The sequence below is a fragment of the Heteronotia binoei genome, chromosome 2, assembly GCF_032191835.1.
Source record: "Heteronotia binoei isolate CCM8104 ecotype False Entrance Well chromosome 2, APGP_CSIRO_Hbin_v1, whole genome shotgun sequence".
Classification (NCBI taxonomy): domain Eukaryota; kingdom Metazoa; phylum Chordata; class Lepidosauria; order Squamata; family Gekkonidae; genus Heteronotia; species Heteronotia binoei.
Window position 1 is genome coordinate 169,218,088 of NC_083224.1, and position 21,818 is coordinate 169,239,905.

General features: G+C 43.6%; 1 protein-coding gene across 4 annotated transcripts in view; it reads right to left on the reverse strand.

The window, feature by feature from the left end:
- C2H1orf21 (chromosome 2 C1orf21 homolog) overlaps positions 1 to 21,818 on the reverse strand; it is a 166,846-nt gene that overhangs the window by 33,066 nt on the left and 111,962 nt on the right. For all 4 annotated transcript variants that reach the window (XM_060232404.1, XM_060232403.1, XM_060232401.1 and 1 more), the window contains exon 4: positions 7,680 to 7,756. In XM_060232404.1, the coding sequence (XP_060088387.1) occupies positions 7,680 to 7,756 (77 nt within the window). The remainder of the gene's footprint in view (positions 1 to 7,679; positions 7,757 to 21,818) is intronic.

The window sequence follows — 21,818 nt, forward strand, 5'->3', positions numbered from 1 at the left end:
AACCAAATTCTACCCAGAGTCACTACTTGACCAGACTTCAACCTTTTCCCCCCTTTTTAAATCAAAGTGCTTGACATACTACCTCTCCTTAGGCCCTCCCCCGTTTTTTTTTGGAAACTTAGTGTAAAATTGCTTGATCAGGGCTGGGGCTTCTACATTGAAGTGAGAGACCCATTTATCATGGGATTTCGGGAAATATTTCCAGCGGATTAGAAAATGCAACATCCCCTGTTTCATTTTAGCATCGAGAATCTCCTCCACCTCGTGATGGTTCTGGTTCCCTACTGGGATTGGGTCCAGGGCTGGTTGTTAAGGGTGCCAATGCGTTGACCCAGGGTCTTTCTTGAGTAAACTGCAATGGAAAATAGGGTGAACCTTACTAAACATTTTAGGTAACTCCAACTCTACAATCACTTTATTTATAATCTGTTTGATCCAGAAGGGACCAATGAACTTATATGTCAGTTTCTTTGAAGTTTGGGTAATTGGTAAGTTTTTTGTTGACAAAAACACAGTATCTCCCACTTTAAAGTCCCAGGCGGGGGAGTGGGATTTGTCTTAATGTTTTTTGTAAGTCTCTTTAGCTGCGTCCAGGTTTTCCTGTATGCTCCCCCAAGCTTTTCCAAAATCACCCCACCATTGTTCAAATGAAGAGGGGCTGTTCAGTACTTTCCCTCCTGGCAGGGTAGGGAAGGGTTTCCTTTCATAGCCATTTACCACCAAGAAAGGAGTGGTTTTTGTGGAGCTGTGTACACTATTATTGTATCCATACTCCACGAAGGGGAGTAATTCCATAAATTTGATTGCTGGTGGTTAATGAAGCATCTCAAGTACTGTTCTAGCACCACATTGGAACGTTCCGTCTGTCCGTCAGTCTGGGGATGGTAGGTGGAACTCAATCCCTGTTTAATGCCTGCTAGTTTGCAAAACTCCCGCCAGAAGTTGGCAATGAACTGACCCCCCCTGTCGCTAATTACCTTCTCTGGGAACGAGTGTAATCGGACCATGTGTTGAAAGAATAAGTGAGCTAGCTTTCTAGTGGTGGAGAGTTTGGAACAAGGGATGAAATGCGCTTGTTTTGAGAAAGTATCCACTACTACAAGAATTATGGTTTTCCCTTGAGAGGGGGTAATTCCACTATAAAATCTAGTGGCACCATCGACCATGGTCTTGCAGGAGATTCTAAAGGTTGGAGTAGTCCTGGTGGATTCCCCCCCTTTTTATGGCCATTAGGCAGACCGGGCACGAGGCCACATACTCGGAAATGTCCTGTTTCATGAAGTTTCACCAGGTCTATTAATTAGGTGAAAAGTCTTTACATAGCCAAAGTGCCCTGCTGTTTTGCTGTCATGGCAAGTCTGTAATACTTCTTGGTGCATGCTCACTGGGACGTACAGTTTGCCGTCTTTATACCATAGGCCCCCTTCCCCTTGTTCGACTCCTTGGGGTTTCTTTTCCCCTTCTCCGTCTACTTCCAATTTAAGCTTGATTCCCCATTGATTCTCAGTCTCACCGGAGCTTTTGCAATCGGGTGGTGACTGCCCCCCCTCTAAGTGGGAGGGGGGATTAGAGAGTCCACGACTGCTTCATTCTGACTGTTATGCTGCAGTAGGTGGGATAGTGCATCTGCCAGAAAGTTTTTCGTCCCCAGAATATGTTTTAACATGCAGTCAAATTTGGAAAAGAAGCCTGCACACCGGATCTGTTTTTCAGTTAATTTCCTTCGACCTGTTAGGGCTTCTAGATTTTTATGACCTGTCCAGATCTCAAAGGGAACCCTTTCCCCCTCTAGCCATGATCTCCACGTCTCTAAGGCGAATTTCACTGCAAATGCTTCTTTGTCCCATACTGACCAGTCCCGTTGGTCTGGGGAGAACTTTCTAGATATATATGCGCCCCTTTGTCGTCTAATTGCATGAGAATTCCCCCCACAGCGACGTCACTGATGTCGCATTGCACCACGAAACTCTTTTGCTCATTGGGGTGAATTAATATCGGTTCGGTAGTGAATAGTCTTTTAAAGTGGTTGAATGCGTCTTGGCATTTACTCGTCCACGAGAGCTTTGCTCTGGGATGTTTTGCCTCTGGGCTCTTCCCCTTCGTTTTCGGGAGGTTGGTTAGTGGTAGCATGATATTGGCGAACCCCTGAATGAATCCCCTATAAAAGTTCGCAAATCCGATGAAGGATTGGAGTTGTCTACGTGTTTTGGGGGGCTCCCAATCCAACACTGCCTGTATTTTCGCTGGGTCCATCGCTAAACCTTTCCCCGAGACTCTGTATCCCAGATAATCGAGTTCCGTTTTGTGGAACTCACACTTAGACAATTTGTGCTTGTATAGCATCTCCAAAACCTCCCTCACTAATTTGACGTGAGAGGGGAGATCCTCGGAATAATTTATGATGTCATCCAGATACACCACCACCCCTTGGTACAAGAATTTTCTCAGCACTTCGTTGATGAAGTTCATAAACACCCCTGGAGCCCCTTGTAATCCAAAAGGGATCACCAAGTATTCAAAAATTGACCCATGGGAGTATTGAACACCGTTTTCCACTCGTCCCCTTCCTTTATGAGGACCCTAAAATAGGTGTCTCTCAAATCCAGCTTAGTGAAAATTTTCCCCTCGCCACGGTGTTCAAAAGGTCTTTTATGAGGGGTATGGTGTAGGCACTCGAGGAGGAGATGGCGTTAATTCTGCGGAAATCTGTGCAAAGCCGGAACCCCCATCCTTTTTCTTATGAAAACACAAGGGCAGCATGGAGGGTCGTGGCCGGGCCTATAAAGCCCCGTTCTAAGTTGTTGTCCAAAAATTTCCTAAGCTCGGCTTTCTCCATCCAGCTCATAGAATAAATCTTTGCTTTAGGTAGCTCCTGGCCCGGTATCAGCTCTATTGCACAATCTGTGTCTCTGTGGGGGGGGAAGTTCATTTGCCTCCTCCTCGCTGAACACTGCTTTTAAATCCCGGTACTCCTTGGGAATTGATCTCAACTCCTCTATGGTGAGACATAGTTTTTCATTAATTGGTGGGGGATCGGGCCCCCACACCTTTTGCCACGTGTGGTCGTCACACACGGGATATTTAAAGTCAATGATTTGATCCCCCCACCGGATGTCGGGTTCGTGCTTGGCTAACCAACCCATGTCTAATACTATGACGAAAGAGGAGGAGGGGGTGATTACAAAAATCTCAGTATCCCAGTGGCCTACTATCCCACCGGCACCCCATGGGTTTGGTGGGTGCATGGCTCCCCTTTCATGATAGTCCCATCCATCTGCTCAAGTAATGCTCGGGCGTGTATGAATCTTTTCAACCCAGGGTTCATTAAAGTCAATGGTATAAAGAATAAAGTCCCCGTTATTGTCACCCATAGTGGTGCCATTAGCTCCAGGACCTGTGGCTCGGCGCCGTTCAGTGTAGGTCGCTCCCGTTTCCCGCCGACTCTTCCTCCCAGCTTTCCTCTCCTGACTCGGTGATGATTATTCCCTCTTCACCAGGGCTTGGGAGGGCAACGTTCCCTTTGGCTGGTTCCCTCCGGCTTCTTCGCTTTGAGAGCGCTGGGCTTCAGAGTGAGGGAGGGCCTCGAGGTCTTTACGGGCAATTCACAGCCAGATGATTTGGATCCCCACACCGAAAGCATTTCCTGGGCCCAGGGGTTTGGGATCCCCCTGTCCCCGCGGCAGGCTTCCTTGCTTCTGTTTTAGCCCCAGACCGAGACTCACATCTCCACTTTCTCCCTTCTGCTGCTGTCGCAGGAGAGCCACTCTCTTCATTATGGTTTCTACTTCATCGGCCAATTGTATCCACCCCACTAGGGTGGTTGGTTGGGACTGTTGGAGGGCTTGATCCAGTACACTTGCGTTTAGGCGCCTTTGGAACTGCTCGATCTTCACCTGCTCATACCACCCTCTCACTTTTGCGGCGTTAGCACAAAAATCAGCGGCGTACTCTCTCACCGATCGGGACCCTTGTTCCATGTCTCATAGGGCAGTCAATGCTCAGGTCTCTTGGAGTGGATCTTCATACTGTATCAGTAAGGCCGCCATCGTATCGAGCTCGGGGATGCGGGTCTCATAGAGGCTCATGTACCATCTTTTGGCCACCCCTTCCAGTTTCTATCCCAGATAGTCCACCCTACTAAACTCGTCTGAGAAAGTGTGACCCCAATAATGCATGAAGCTGTTAGTTTGTATGGTCAAATATTCCACTTCCTCTGGGTTGCCATTGAAGGTGGCTGCCAACTCCCAACCCCTCCCAAAATCCACCAGTCTAGCGGAAGGTTATTTCGGTGGCAGTTGGGCAGCTGAGGTGGGGGTGGCAGAGGTGGCTGTGGTTGTTGTGACACTGGTTGCCCCCTGGGAGGAGCCAGGGGGTGTAGTGCCTGGTCGATCCTGGTCTTCATCTCCTGGATCATGAAGTAATTGTTCGCCCGCATCTCGTCCCTCAGATCCTGGGCAATTTCCATCATTTGTAACCTTATGAGTTGAAAGAAGTCCCTCAGGTCAGGATCTTGATCTTCTCCCTCCTCCTTGGGGATTGGGTCCATGCCTTGATCCTCTCGGCCATCACCTCCACTTGCCTCCAAGGTCCTGGGGTTCCCCTCCTCTGACCGTGCCCTTAAGGGGGAAAGTTCCAGGATCGCTTCCTGGAGCTCCGGCCTCTCATCCATCAGTGTGGTAGATTGGCACAGACCCCAATCTTTCAGAGTGATAAATAGTCACTGCACGTGTAGTGAGGAGCCTCTCCCGACTTGCCTCTGGACACCTAGGATGTGCCACAGAGGGGGCCTGGGTCTTGCTCCTGGGCCTGGATCTCTGCCTGCCAGAATGCCAGGGTCGGTGGGAGCTTCTCCGTTGTCTGGACCTCCATCAGCCATGGCATACAGAGTTTCCAAATTCGGTGACAATCCCACAAAAAGGGAGTCTTCTCAAAATGTCAAGCACAGGTAGTTCAAGAACAGACTCCTTTGTTTTTAATCAAAGTTAGCTCTTTATTGAAACTCCATGTTGCAGATAAGACATTGTTTTTGAGAAGACTAAAAAGACTAAACCCCCAACCCTACCTGTCTATTCACATACTATACCCACTGTATGAGGTAGAGATATATTTATGTATTGACTGGTGGGAATTTGGTCACTTGCTAACAACCAATGCCATTCAGCACACATACAAGGGGAAATTTCTGAGAGCACTTTAATTACGTTGTTACCATCTTGTGATTTTTGTACAGAATTGAATTTTAACTTTTTATAGCATTCTGTTTTAATCTTTTAAACTGTAGATCTATGTGTTGTGAGCTGCCCTGAGCCTGCTAGCGAGAGGAAAATAAATATAAGTTCTTGAACAGTACAACATAAGCTGACAGTGCAGAGATAGGTGAGGCAAGAGTCTTTGAGACCAGGATATTCAATCATAGCACCAAAAGTGAAGGGGAGCCTATTGCCTAGCAGTTACTGTCTCCAATGATGCTCTGTTGTAAAGGAAACTGGACCAATTGCCATGGTAATGGGGCGGAAGCCCAGAGATGTTCCAAGTGTCTCATGGGAACTGGAACTTGTAAGTCTTGTTTGAGGCTATCAGCTTGAGCATGATGGGCCAAGAGGATTCCCTCACTGATTCCTGACACAAGCAGAAAGGAGGGTTGGTGGGTGTTTGCTAACCCACTTCCCTCTGAGAACTGAGGTTCAAGCGTCACCTGTAGCATGGGCCAATGCAGCACTCCCAGTAAATGCATATCTTCTACTGGCTGCCTTCCTTATAACTATTCATAATGCAACACAAAGGACAACAGGCTTTAGGAGCCCTTGGTCAAAATTTCAAATGAAGCCATCCTGCCTGGTTGTCATTGGTGAACAGATGAACTTGTAAAAAATGTTTGTGCCCTCTTTTTGTGAACTATTTTGATGCAGGAGCAATTAATGGGAGGAACATACAAAGGCAACAGAAAGGACAAAAGAGAAATAACACCAGTTCAAGTAAACCATGTTTATAGGAGACACTGCGTCCAAATGTGAAATCTGTCCAGAAAGGCACTACACGGCAGGAATTCAGCAATCCCTACTCTTTAATTTGCAAAGACGACCTTTGCAAGAGGAAATGAAGGACACATACAGATCATCATCCCCCAGATATAATATCTCCCAGTGTCCCAGAATGGAAGCGCTGGGAGAGAAATCCACTTCACATACTACAGAAAGAGCCTGTGTCCTGAAGTTGCTTTTCCAAACAGTTCTAGGACTTGCCATTACAATTCAAACTGGTTGCCATACCAAATCATGTTTTGCAGTAGCCACCGGTTAGAACCCAAGCCTTGGTTTGAAGTTACAAAAAATCATCAGAGCTGCTTGTGTACTTTCATTTTCTGAAGACATTTTGATCTTTAGGCACAGGGGCCTCCAGAAGCGGCACAGTGACCAAAACAATGTAGGCATCACATAAAACCAGTTAGTACAAAACTGTGATTTGCAAATCCACTTCACATCACATTTTGTCAATTCAGACATCATGCCTAACCACAGGTAAACCATGCAAATATGGTTTGGTGTGATTTCTGAAATTAAGGCAATACTTTAGGACAGGGGTGGCCAACGGTAGCTCTTCAGATGTTTTCTGCCTACAACTCCCATCAGTAGGGTTGCCAAGTCCAATTCAAGAAATATCTGGGGACTTTGGGGGTGGAGCCAGGAGACTTTGGGGGTGGAGCCAGGAGACATTGGGGCGGAGCCAGGAACAAGGATGTGACAAGCATAATTGAACTCCAAGAGAGTTCTGGCCATCACATTTAAAGGGACAGCACACCTTTTTAAATGTCTTCCTTCCATAGGAAATAATGAAGGATAAGGGCACCTTCTTTTGGGGCTCATAGAATTGGACCCCCTGGTCCAATCGTTTTGAAATTTGGGGGATACTTTGGGGAGAGGCACTAGATACTATATTGAAAATTTGGTGCCTCTACCTCAAAAAACAGCTCCCCCAGAGCCCCCGAAACCTCCAGATCAATTCCCCATTATACCCTATGAGAAGACGTTTTCCTCTCCACCCCCTCCCCCCCCGCCCCCCCCCCGTTTCTGGGATATCTGATGCAGGGGACAGAACTCACTCACCTCCGGAGGTGCAAAGGCACATGGTCCTTTGGGGCGTGGCTGGGCTCCCCTCCCTTCACCGGCCAGCTGACTGGGGGCGGGAAGCAGCCTGAGAAAACGGAAGAGCTCTGGCTGCTGCGATCGGGGCTGGGTGGGAAGGGCTGCCGTTCTCCCCCCTCCCCTCCCCCCGCTTTCCCTTTTATGGCCAGCGGGGGGAGGAGGCTCCAAATCTGGAGTCTCCAGGCCTAGCGGGGGATTTGGGAACCCTACCCATCAGCCCTAGCCAGCATGGCCAATGGCTGGGGCTGATGGGAGTTGTAGGCAAAAAAAAAACATCTGGAGAGCTACCGTTGACCACCCCTGCTTTAGGAAGAAGCCCTGAATGCAAAACTAAGTTGAAGTTTAACAAGTCCTGGTCTGTGCTTACAATCCTAGCAAAAACAATCCTCCCTCTTCACCTTGTACTGCATCCAAGCACTGCTTCTAGGTTTATAAAAGAGGCCAGGGTGCCCAACAAGCTTTGAAAGAAACAAAAGAAGAAGCAAGTGAAACCCCTTGGTAGAAAGGAATTTCTTTGAAGAAGAAAAAGATACTTACTTTGCTCTAGGTTGATGTACTAATCCTGGAAGCTCTTTATTAGGCTTAAGTCTTACATGTGAACTGGCACTTTTTTCCTGAAAGAAAAGGAAGTGAAAGAGTGTTAATGTTTCTTTTTAAAATATGCTTATTTGAAATCAGGTGGTAACTAAGTAATATAGAGTGTACAAGGGTAAAATCGAAGAGAAGTTAAACATTATAATGCTGGTCTGTGAAGCAGACCACAGAAACATCAAGATGTTATGTTAGCCTCTTCTGTCTTTTCCCAGTGATTTAAAACTGTTACATTCCTCAGACCTACAAGAAATGCAGATCTTAGGTGCTTACACTGTCCCGCAGAGAGAGAATTTATGTACTCTATAACTCACAGGGCAAATAGCTTGATAAGGAAAACAGAGCTTGAGAGTGGTAAAAAAATGTCACCAAAGAAGCCATTTTGGCCAGAAATGTTATATCCTTAAATCAGCAGAACTGAATTTGGCATACAGCTAGTAAGGGGATGGGGGAATTAGGTCAGGAAGGGGGAAGGACTCCCCCTCTCCAAATAACCCCCCTACAGTTATAAATGCTATAGGACACTCAGTTTGGAAACTCCCAGAATATTGATCAAATAAAATTCAGGCGAAGAATCGAATCAGGGTATAGGAGAAACCTTGACCTTTTCTACACCTCAGTGTTGCCACTGTTTTCCAGCAAGCTGAATTTCCAGCTGATGCTCCGACTATGTAACATCCCTTCTGCAAAAGGGCATTTATTTGGGGGGATTTCCCCCCCTTGAAATTGGATCCAACCATTCCCATGTGTTCCACACTCCCTTTGAAAAGGGGTTGTGCAGTTGTGCCATGCACTTTCTCATTTCCTGTGCGCTGGGTGCCCAATTCAGATCACATGTACAAACATGTGGTTTTCTGCAATGCACCACAGTGCTATTCCCACAACTGTTTCAGATTGGAAAAATGGTGCCAGTTTGGTGTAGTGGTTAAGTGTGTGGATTCTGGGAGTACCAGGGACTCGGAGTATCTGGGAGTATCGGGTTTGATTCCCCACTCCTCCACTTGCACCTGCTGGAATGGCCTTGGGTCAGCCATAGCTCTGGCAGAGGTTGTTCTTGAAAGGGCAGCTGCTGTGAGAGTCCTCTCAGCCCCACCCACCTCACAGGGTGTCTGTTGTGGGGGAGGAAGATAAAGAGATTGTGAGCCGCTCTGAGACTCTGAGTGGAGGGTGGAATATAAATCCAATGTCTTCTTCAATGTCTTCTTCTTCTACAGGGAGAGGTTGAAGATCTTTTGTAAAGCAGCAAGATCCCAGTCAAACATTCTAATCACCATGCCAACCTGATTCTCGGGCACTTCCATGACAGGGACTAAGTAGAACCCACAACATATCTGACTGTCACCCTGCACTGGGACCCCAGACCAATCTGGGTACTTTGTAACATGTGAATCAGTTTCAAGCATACTACTTTGTTTTTCAAGTTAGAGTTGACAGGATGTACCATATTTACGTACTAAGAAGGAAGGCAACTCTTCATGCAAGATGACATACACCCCGGTAAAAAGAGTTATACACTGCAACATTTTTAATTGGACATAGCTGTAACTTGTATGCAAATACAAGGCAACCCTCTCTTTTTTTGATGGCATACCTGGGGGGGAAAAAGCCTAGTCTGGAATAAATACTGCAAGTCTCCTTTAAGAAATATACATTCTTGCATAACCAAAAACTTGCCTATTAATGAGATATGCTAGATTGGGCTGTAAGTATCAAATCATGTGAGTCTCACTGAAGCCATCCAGTCCTCATACAGATTTACTACCTCAATTAGACACAGACCATGTTTTTATCCATTCAGTCCTCTGACTGGCTTTGGGTTTGTTTGTTTTATTTACTGAAGGTAATTATACAAGCAAATTTTTTCCAGTAATTATCATAGTTCATAGTTTATTACAGTCTCAAGACCAGGATACAGTGTAAACATAATATGGAAAAGTAAAAACAGACATAGTATATAAAAATCTAAATTTAGTAACTTTTCAAATGTAATTCCCGCAGTCTAAGAATTAATGCACAAAACTCAGCAACTGAATGTGTAATCTCTGAATTCTTATCTGATAGGAACCAATGAAGTCTTGCTTTGTTTGTATTAGTATAACCAGGTATCCTATCCACTAATGGAATAATAATTCTAAAACGAGCCTCCCTATAATACGGGCAACAGAAAAACATATGCTCTACAGATTCAGCCTCGCTTAGAGGGCATGAGCATAGCCTTTCAGAATAGGGGATTTTTTTGTACTTGCCTTGCATAACTGCAGATGGAAGGGGCAGTAATTATCATATACTTTCCTGTTTATACATGACACCTTTCTAGGAATGCAAAAAACCACCAATTGAAAATTGGGGGGTGGGGGGGAGAGATCCACACAAGTAATATGGAACTGATTTTCATTCAAAGCTATCAGTCCTGCCAGACCTTTCCACCCATTCTTCAGTAGTACAATACAGAGCAGCAAAATAAAGAGCACAACCCATTTGCCAAGTTTCCTTGATTCCCCCAGGGCAACTTTAAATCTTGCTTTGTCATAGTTATTTCTGGATATATTTTTGTCTGGCTTATGTGCACGATAAGCAGATATGGCTGTCAAATAATGGTGGGGGGAGAGGAGGAGAAAGAGCTCATAAAACTGAAATGGAGAGGTTATACTGGGATTGTGCAAAGTCACTGGTGGGTCCAAGATATGGAAAAAATGTAAAAATAAACAAAATTAATCTTATGATATCTTAATAACTAATAGATTTGTGCGTGTGTGTGTTAAGTGCCGACAAGTTGCTTCTAACCTATGGTGACCCTATGAATTGATGTCCTTCAAAACCTCTTTTCATTAACAGTTTTGTCAGATCTTGAAGTCTAAGAGCCACAAGGCTTCCCTTATACAGTCAATCCATCTCATGTTGGGTCTTCCCTTCTCCTGCTGCCTTCAACTTTTCCTAACAAAACATTTACCATGCCATAAGTTTTCATGGTCTAGAGTCCACTTCTTCAGTTGCATGAAGCATGTCTCCATAACACACACACTCTGCATCTATATATAATGCAAGAAACACAGACAGACATAGGCATGGAACAAAAACCTGACACAGGGCTATACTCCTTGAATTGTATGTTTACAATGTTTTTCTCTCTATATTTTTGTTTTATTTATTGAAAACATTCATGAGCCACATTTCTTCCTTATAAAACTCAAAGCGGCATACAATATAGATAAAATACTTAATATAGAATACATAAAATAAAAACCAAAAGGTAAAGTTACAATTTAGCACTTCTAAAAACAAACACAGTCTGCAATAAAACCATCTTCAATTGCCTCCTAAAGACTGAAAGTGAGGGAGCCAGGCAAACTTCCCTGGGAAAGTTGTACCATAATCATAGGTGGGGGTGCCATGAAAAATCCCTCTATCATGTACCTGCCAGATGAGCTTCTTTGGGACAGTCAGGAGAGCCTCTCACTGTGATCTTAATTCCTAGGCAGGAACACATGGGAGAAGATGGCCTTTCAGATACCACAGTCCCAAGCCACGTAAGGATTTAAAGGTCAAAACCAACATCTTGAATTGGGCTTGGGAGTGGGGTTGAGTATCCGTTGTAACTGCTGTAGTATCACAGTGATATGGTCCCAAAAGCTGGCCCTGCCCAGTTGTCTAGCCATAGCGTTCTGCACTAGCTGCAGCTTCCAAATACTCTTCAAGGGTAGCCCTAAGAGAGCGCACTGCAACAGTACAGTATAGATGTTACCAGGGCTTTTTTTGTAGCAGGAACTCCTTTGCATACTAGGCCACACACCCCTGATGTAGCCAATCCTCCAAGAGCTTACAGGGCTCTTAGTACAGGGCCTATTGTAAGTTCCAGGAGGACTAGCTACATCAAGGGTGTATAGCCTACTATGCAAAGAAGTTCCTGCTACAAAAAAAGCCCTGGATGTAACTAAGGCATGGGTCACTGTGGCTACATCTGACTGAACTAGGAACAGATGCAGCTAACACATCAGGCAAAGCTGGGCAAAAGCACTGTGAACCATCACAGCCACCTGGATTTCTAAGTGCAGTGCTGACCAGCATTCCCAAGTTCTGAACGTGGCTTTTCAAGGGGAGCATAATAACCACATCCAAGATAGGAGAGATCTCAGTTCCCTGGTTGGCTTTTCTACTAACCCAAAGAATCTCTCTGTCTTGCCAGGATTAAGAAAGATGTGAACTGTGTACACAGCTCAGAACTCCACACCTATTCTACTGTGTCCGATGAAGAACTGACAAATCACAGTTATAACTGCCCAATCTCTTCCAGAGGTTGCTGCACCATACTATTAGAAGGAAAAAATGGAAAATGAAAACAAATTAGCATATCTAAACCATTGCAATCTATGCATTCAATGGCTTCAACTATGGTTTGCTTCTAAACTATCACTTGGTATGATGCTCTAAACCGAGCCTGGGTATACCTAAGTATAATTCAGAGAGCTTTGTCAAGGATAACCAATACACACTTGAAGAAAAGACTATAGTAGTAGAGAGCTAGTTTGGTGTAGTTGTTAAGTGTGCAGACACTTATCTGGGAGAACCTGGTTTGATTCCCCACTCCGCCACTTGCAGCTGCTGGAATGGCCTTGGGTTAGCCATAGCTATCGCAGGAATTGTCCTTGAAAGGGAAGCTGCTGTGAGAGCCCTCTCAGCCCCACCCACCTCACAGGGTGTCTGTTGTGGGGGAAGAAGATAAAGGAGATTGTAAGCCACTCTGAGTCTCTGATTCAGAGAGAAGGGTGGGGTATAAATCTGCAGTCTTCTTCTAGTAGTAGAAAACCCATCTAAATTTAACCAGCAACTTGAATGTGTTATCTAGTAGTAAACAGCGAACAACCTCATTTTACTCTCCATCTGTTGCTCAGCAGGATTAATAAGCAGTAAGAATTTCACAACAAAAATAAAACTGAACCCAATCCAGACTTGGGCGACTCTGCTGTTAAGCTGGCAGGTCACACTAGTTATGTAGTCATATTTTATTGACATAGTAGAAATATTGTATTTGTGAAGATGCCAAATGCGACGCCTTCCCCCATAACAAGTATAAACAAATTAAAGGCAGCCTGTTAATTTAAGGTAGATTAATTACAAATCCCCTTCCTCCCCAATTTCTAGTCTCAAACTGTATTTGGAACTCTCACTCAAATATGCTGCAAGTGATCCAGCATTTTTTTAAAAGAAAACACCACTCAAGACCTCAACAACTTATAGGATTTCAATCTCAGATCTTAGGTATTCGGAGCGACTAAAATTTAAAAGACTTGGAGGTGCAAAATGTATTTTTGAAAATGTGAGAAAACAGCAAAACAACCTCCCAACCCCGCCCCCCAATAGGTAAGAATGCTGAATTTCTTCTTTTATTCATGATGCTACCTGAGGACTGATCAGCTAAACTTGACCATCTTAAAGGTCTTCAGGCCCCCACTCCAAGAAGCTTATTTAGCATGCATATTTCCACATAAAACCCTAACCCCGCTCCAAGAAGAAAGGAGGCTTAGCTCTTTTCAGGCATTATGTCTGGGCATACTGTAAGCACTCATATGGAGATCCTCTTGATAATGTACCATTGCCATGTTGTCTAAACAGTGGTGCGGGATGACAACAAGCATATTTTGACATTCACGTGTAGCTTTGATTACATGTGAACCAAACACTGGATTTACCAGGATTCTGATTCTTGTGTACCAAAGCCACAAACACATACAAAACAAATGCTTCCCCTGTTCAGACAACATGGAGACAGCATTATTGGGAACACTGTAAGTAGCACAATGCTCCCAAGTACTTGCAGCTTCCTCACTCCCAGTCCACATGGACGTAACAGCTAAAAAAGGCTCAGGTCCTGTTTTCAGGAGGAAGGTGGGGATAGAAGCATTTTGATTAAGTAAGGAAAATTCCCTTGCTAGCCCTTGTCTGGATGGCCCAGACTAACCCTATCTCATCAGATCTTGGAAACTAAGCAGGGTCAGCCCTGGCTAATATTTGGATGGGAGACCTCAAAGGAAGTCACTTCAGAGAGACAGGTAGTGACGAACCACCTCTGAACATCTCTTGCCTTGAAAACCCTTTGGGGGTTGTCACAAGACTTGATGGAACTTTCTACCACCAGCAGCAACCCTTGTCAAGAAGTACCATGGATTTTCCGGTGCTAGGCTGAAATCTCCACCTCTAAAAAAAAATCTAGCATGTAATATTAATAATGCTTTATTCTTTCCTGGTTTACTTTTCATAAGCCCTTGATTTTACAGCCTCTCTGGAGAGGCTACCCCTGCATCCAAATTGCAAAGAGAAAGCTCAGCAACCAGGCAATATAACTTTACTGAGCAGCAGCTACTGATACTGAGGGGGAGGTTTGCAATGAAAGTCCCTATTCTGAAAAGTTTTGAACATTTTTAGTGGAACTGACTTGAGGTGCAAGGCTAGAAAGTTGTCAGAAAGAAAGAAAAACAAAGTACCCTGTTTGCTTGCAGAATTATGCAACTCCGATTTACTGCATATATATATATATAAAAAAATAGGCTGCAGTTATGTACAAATAATACTACCTTCTATTGTACCACCCAAGAATATGTTGGCTAGAGCAGCAGTCCTCAACCTTTTAGGCACCAGGGACCAGTTTTGTGGAAGACAATTTTTCCACAAACTGGGAGGAGGGGGGAGTGATGGTTTCAGGATGATGCAATTGTGCACTTTATTTCTATTAGTTTGGTGTAGTGGTTAAGTGTACGGACTCTTATCTGGGAGAACTGGGTTTGATTCCCCACTCCTCCACTTGCAGCTGCTGGAATGGCCTTGGGTCAGGCATAGCTCTCACAGAGTTGTCCTTGAAAGGGCTCTCTCAGCCCCACCTACCTCACAGAGTGTCTGTTGTGGGGGAGGAAGGTAAAGGAGATTGTAAACCGCTCTGAGACTCAGAGTGGAGGGCAGGATATAAATCCAGTGTAGTTGTTGTCTTATTATTATTACATTGTAATATATAATGAAATAATTATACAACTCACAGCCTGGTTGCTAACAGGTCACAGACTGGGACCGGTCCACAGCCTGGTGGTTGGGGACCCCTGGGTTAGAGTACTGGTTTGGGAGGGTTCCAAAATAAAATCACCACTCAGTCACGAAGATTATCATGTGGCCTCAAGCAATTAATTCTCCCTCAGTCTAACACAGTGGTTTCCAAAGTGCATGGTGGGATTACTTAGGGGTGCACTAACAGGCCAAGGGTCAGCGGGGGGGGGGGGGAGCAGTGGAGGTAGGCTCCTTTAACCATGTTCACTTGTTTACGACTGACCAAGCTATGGCAGCATGCTGGCAAATGGCAATCCAAGTTTCTGCCTCTGCATAATGCTGAAATCTGGCAGAAATTTAGTAAATATGCCACCAGAGTTTTACTCAGACCAGTATACCCTGTTTTGAGAAACTGTCATCACAGCATGTGTTTTTCGTCTCTCTGTAATTTGTCAAGCTTTTTATTGGTATGTCCTTAACGTCATGTTATTGAGTGTGGTATTTATTTTCCTGTGTTTTTAGTTACTGAACCCTTTGATTATGAAGTACACTTTTTAAGCTGTGTGTTATTTTTGTTACAGTCCACCCAATATTAATATTTCTTATATTGAATATATATAAATTTCTCAGTAACTGTTTTGAAAAACCACCCTTTTTGGGATAAATTTAGGGACATAAAGGAAAAATCATGATTTTGAATAATGCTTTTTATAAGGTTGGAGGGTGCTGGGAATGAGTTTATGGAACTAAGGGGATGGTTGCCCAAAAAATCTGTAAATCACTGGTTTAACCTATCTTACAGAACAGCACATAGGCCCCATACAGATAGCTTGGAGCTCCATGTGGACACAATAGAATTTCAAAAGAAGATGAACAAAAACAACAGCTATAAAAAGGCAACTGTGTTAGTCTAGACAATTTCATGTTAATAGCACATTTGCCAAAACAAAGCTCTGCTATGCAAAGGGCATGTGTGTATGGGTAGCAGAAATACACTTGGAAACCATAACACAGGGAGAGTGGAACTTATAAAACAATTTGTCAGCAAATCACCAAATTTGCCACATACATTCACAAAGAGACATTTAAAAAACTAGGAGAACTATTCTGTTTCCAGTTTGCTCCATACTTAGTTGGTTTTACAAGTTATAAATCAGTATTGAGAATTACATCCCATACTTGGCTAGTTACTGAACCAGTTTGCTCCATACTTAGTTGGTTTTACAAGTTATAAATCAGTATTGAGAATTACATCCCATACTTGGCTAGTTTAATGACTTGTGAAATTGCTGCACACATCCCTACACGTTCTATCTCATCCAAAGGTCTCCCCCATTTATAATCTTTTTTATTTCATTCAAACTTAATACAATGCACTTTCTTAAGTCAAGCAAAATCAAAAAGTTTGAGGCTCACGCACCATAATGACATTCTCTGTTATCCAAGTTTACCTCCAACTCTAATTAGCAATAGCTTTGAGTAAACTCAAAAGAGCTACTGAGGGGAGGTGCATTCAAGAGCTCAGGCATACCCTTATAAGGGTTTTTTTGTTTAAAAAAATTGAACAGGTTATTTTAAAAATACCTTCTTACTTAACAGAGATCACCAGAGGTCCTTCTGTGCATGCCCTGGCATACTGAGATTTAAAAAGATAAAGGTGCAAGCACCAGTCATTTCCAACCCTGGGGTGACGTCGCATCACAACATTTTCATGGCAGACGTTTTACAGGGTGGTTTGCCATTGCCTTCCTCAATCATCTACACTTCCCCCCAGCAAGCTGGGTACTCATTTTACCAACCTTGGAAGGATGGAAGGCTAAGTCAACCGTGAGCCAACTATCTGAACCCAGCTTCTGTCGGGATCAAACTCAGGTCATGAGCAAAGAACTTGGTCTGCAGTACTGCAGCTTTAGGTGAGTAGCAAACAGGGAAGCAGAAATTTCCATTTCTATGCCATATTTATGGCATGCCCTGCTGGGAAGGGGCAATCAGGACCCCTTCTGCTGTCTTTGGCATCAGCTTTGTCCTGTTTGCTGGCCTTGGGGGACAAGTGTCATTTTTGGGTTTGTGTGTGTTTGCTGCCCACCAATGACTGATTCAGTTATTTTTCTGCTGCTGGACTACTATTGTTGTTGCTCTCCAATGTACAGCAGTGCTGAACTACTATATTCTAACTGATATTTTGTGATAGATTGCTCATAAGAAACCCTGAAACTCATGCTGGAGAAAAAGCAGAATGGCAATTTAAAAAAAAAAGACCTGATACATGAGGAATACCCTGATGTATGAGGAAATCTATGGCAAAATCAATTTTGAGTAAAAACAGTGCCTTCTGCATAGGTGAATCAAAGCAATCATGAAAAGGCTGCTGAAGGGGGAAGCACCTTTTCATGCTGCTGAAAACATTTGTAAAAGGCAGCAAAGACTTCTAAGCTCTTGTCCTACAGCTGACAGACCTACATTTTATGTAGTTGTCTCAGATGGCAGTTATCCATATGTTAATTATGCACTACTGCCAATCAACTTCCTTGGATGACTCATGGTCCTACTTCAGCAACTGCCAGGTTAAGAATTTGGGTGCTGCTTTAAAATATTTCTTTAAATATGCAACAGTGCAAGTCAAAAAGGCTTAATCAAGTTTGGAGACATGCTTCTGTCAAGAGAAGATATAATCCTGTGCTTCATACTTGGATATTCTGTTTGCCTATTCGATTCAATAATTCCTCCTACGATAATCTCTGGACATTTCACTAAAAATACCACTTCTCTCAGTGATCTGAAGATTACTGGTGGACAAGCTCAAGCTAACATCAAAGCCAAAGTGATTATATTTGCTAGATGGGTTAATTATCTTCTTGCTGTACCAGGGCAGCCATACTCACTGGGAATTTGAGGGTATTAACAGAAGGCAACAACTGTGCAGCCAGGTGCTGTCGGTACAGTAGCCGCCCCTAGCACTGCTGTAATTAAGTGGCTGTCAGTGTTTCTCACCGCAAACAGATTTCAGCGAGGTTGATGAGCTCCATTTCAAATCATTCTCAATACAGATACATACCTTGGAAGATTCTGATTCAGACATAACATCTTCAGTTTTTGCTTTGCTATAAAGTTTTCTATAAGGTTTGTGATAAGGTTTAGCTTTACTATAAGACCGTGACCTGGATAGCCCAGTCTAGCCTGATCTTGCCAGATCTCAGACGCTAAGTCGGCCCTGGTCAGTATTTGAATGGGAGACCTCCAAAAAATATTAGGGTTGTGACACATAGGCAGGCAATGGCAAATCACCTCTGAATGTCTTTTGCCTTGAAAACCCTATAGGGTCACCATAAGTCAGCTGTGACTCAATGGCAAAAAATGAGCATTGTATGTTCTTTAGTAAAAGCACAAAGGTATGGTTTTCTCTCTGCATTCTGACCTTGAATTGAGTCTGTTTCAACCATGTACCAAGCTGATGTGAATTTTTTTTTTATTTTTATTTTGTCATGGACTTAACAATATGATGGAATTTTGCCTCTGGGCTCAGGCCATGTCTGCACACATGATGGAATGAGGACACAAGAATGAACTGAACCACTCCAAGACCTCTGTGAAAAAAACACAATTTCGAATACTTTGCCACATTAAAAACATCCCTGCACACAGAAAAAACAGCACCTCAGTGAGAAAAGATCAGCAGTGAGAGGGCTTCTAGTGTCCTGGCCTCACTGGTGGACCCTCTGATGGCACCTGTGTTTTTTGGCCACTGTGTGACAGAGTGGCCTCATCCAACATGGCTTCTGTTCAAGTATATGCTGCTAGCTTTCTATATGCTAGGAAGTTTTTACTGGGCCAGGGGGGGGGAGGGAAAATTAAAAATGATTCTCAGCAGCACAACCATTCATAGTTTTCAGTCCATTCTACTACCTCAGTCACCTGCATGCGAGCTTGTAGTGTTAAATACTATAGAGAGACTAGGAAATTATCTGTGACACAGACAGCAAAGGTTACTTTATCAAATACTGTTAAATCAGAACATAAACCATGCAGGCAAGCTCCTTCCCTCATTTAATTCTTTTGGTAATAAGGGGGTGTAAGCCAAGTACATCAGATAAATTTAGATGAGTCAACAGCCAGTTTTGTTTGGAGATGCCCCTCTGATAAAGGAACGATGCATGGTGGGCGAAGGCACCATGCTTTACTTCCCAAAATGACTTCCTGCCAAGCCCAATGCCAATAATTCTGTTCACAAACACACACACACACATTTTGCTTGTGGGATTGGCAACTGCAAGTAGAATTAGTGTATGTATAGACTCAGCCCAGGAGCTACCAATTTCTGACCTCTGTTCAAGACACATCTAACAGCTGGTTCCTTTGCTCCCACAGCCGTCTGATTACTGCCAAAAATAATTTCTGTGCAGTCAGCTTGCCATGTGGATGTGGGAACCTTTGAATGGGCTTCCAACATCTGTGCCCACACCAGCACTGCAGCTTAGCTAAATAACGATGTGTTGGCATGGGTACTTCTTCCAGACATAGCACGAACAAACCCATGTGGGAAGCAGATTCAAATGACACTCACATTTGTGTGAGGCCCCAGCCATATGGAATTTTATTTTATTTTGCAGTTAGCATATCATTATGGAAACAAAGGATTTGGCCCACAGAAGTCAGTGGGACTCATTTCTTGCACTTGCATGTATTTTAGTGTAGCCAAGCATTACCTTACATATATGATATTTCTACACTGAAGGCACTTGCGTAAAAGCACTTTTAGTTTTATTTCATTCACAAAATTTTCAGACAGCCTTTCAACAGCCGTCTCCAGGGCTGTTTGGAAATAACATCTGAAAATGTGATAATCAGTATAGATTATCACATTCGATGATCCTACTCATAGTTTTTAAGCTAAATGAAGCTATGTTGGGAAGCTCCGACTGAACACGGCTGCACAACATATAGGAAACATGGTAGAAAGAGATGGAGTCCAATAGCACCTTCAACACTAACAAAATTTGTGAGCCTTGTTAGTCTTTAAGGTGCTACTGACTCCTACACTTTCTTTACTGCTACAGACAGACTAGGCCAGCCTCCAGGTGGGGTCTGGAGATCTCCCACTTTTACAACTGATCTCCAGCTGGCAGAGATCAGCTCCCCTGGAGAAAATGGCTGCTCTGAAGGGTGGACTCTATAGCATTGTACCATGCTGAGGGCCCTCCACTCCCCAAACCCTGCCCTCTCCTGGACCCACCTCCAAAGTTTCCAGATATTTTCCTGCACAGACCTGGCAACCCTAGGACAGACTTACATGGCTACCCATCTTGATCTATCAGCAAACATGGTGTAATGGCAGGAGTGCTGGTCTAGGAGACCCAGGTTTGAATCCTCCGGAAGCTAACTGGGTGAAAGTGGCCCAGTCATTTCTTCTCAGTCTAACCTACATCATGGGGTACTTGAAGAGGATAAAATGGAAGACAGGGGAATGATGTAAACTTCTTTTGGTCCTCCATTGGGAAAGAAGGTGAACACTTACACAAATAAATTTATACACAAAACACATGCAATGACAACCTTAAATGTAGGGTTACCACACATGATAAGGCACATGAGGGTTTGAACCTTGCTTGTAAGAATCTGATAAGTTGAAGAAATCCTAAGGTATTGTCATGCATATTTGCCTTCAAACTGATCTTACTCTGGACCTGAAGAAAAAAGGCTCAGTATGACATACCTGATCTCTCTTATGTCCCAGACTTTTCTGTTAACAATAGGTAATGTTTAGCTGTGCCCACCTCTGAATAACTAAGTGGGATATGCCAATGGAGGAGGGCTAACATCCCAAACCCTGTTCAATTCAGCAGAAACCACAACTGTCTCTTCAAAAGGGCAAAAGCCTATCAAGTGTACCTTATAAATCTTTCAACAACTATAAAAGTATTATCAATAATTTACGTAGCATCCTTATTGTGGCAGCAAACTTTACACCAGGGAATTTTGCTCCTTCTGAAAAAACCATAGCCAGCCGTCCCTTGTCAGGCAAGCTTAAGGGAGAAAGCTGTGCCCTTTCGCATTCACAGAGGTCATTGTTAAAGATGTATGTTTAAAAAACAGATGAAGTCGCCCTTAGATGGAGTCGGATTAATGGTCCATCCAGCCAAGTACAGTGACTGGCAGCAGTAATTTAAGGTCTCAGCAGAGGTATCAGATGAGCCAGAGATCAAGACCAGGTCTTTTTTGCATGCAAAGCATGTGCCATCATACTGTGTTCTGATTCCCCCCCCCCCTTTCCCTTCCCAGACAACACCGAAAAAGCATCATACAACTGGAGCATGACTGACCAAAACACTTCCATTGCTCTCCCTGGAATTGTGGTGTTACATAAAAACATCTGACAGCAGGACGATCTAAATTTAGATTTCTAGTCTTATTAGATTCCATTCCCTCTCTTAGATTTTACGTATGCAATTATTTTGTTCAAGTAATTAAGTTGCCAGCCTGACAGAAACGTATTCATGTTATGTAGGGGCCCCATCCTTCATTTCCTACAATCACAAGGCAGCACAAAAGAGCTGGAGATTATCAATTACACTGTAAATTCACAACAAAGTTGTGTTTAGAAGTGTTGATGGAAGGAGGATAAATTCTGACTATCTTGTGACCTCTGCAATTTACTAAAGGAATCACAAGTTGTTCTCCAAAACAACAGGCACCTAGACAGAGGTGCATAACCAGAGCTGCTAATGTTCAAGTGTCCTTCTATCCACACAGCTGCTGAAAAGGATCAGTGCACGAAACAAAAAAGCCCAATCCCCCCTTTCCAATGCAATCATGGAAGGTAATGATTTTTTTTACAGTGTGGATGGCGTCACGTAGACGCCCTTATATACAACTGCGACATGAGTCGATAGGCTTTGGCACAGTTCCATTATTGATGCATATTTTGCCCTAGGCTGCTAGAAAATACATTTCATGATCTGTCACTGGCGTGAGGGGTTTTGTTTTTGTTTTAAAGAATACCTCATAATTGAGGCACTTCAGGCAATAATGGAGTCTGGCCTGTTCATTTTACTAGATGTT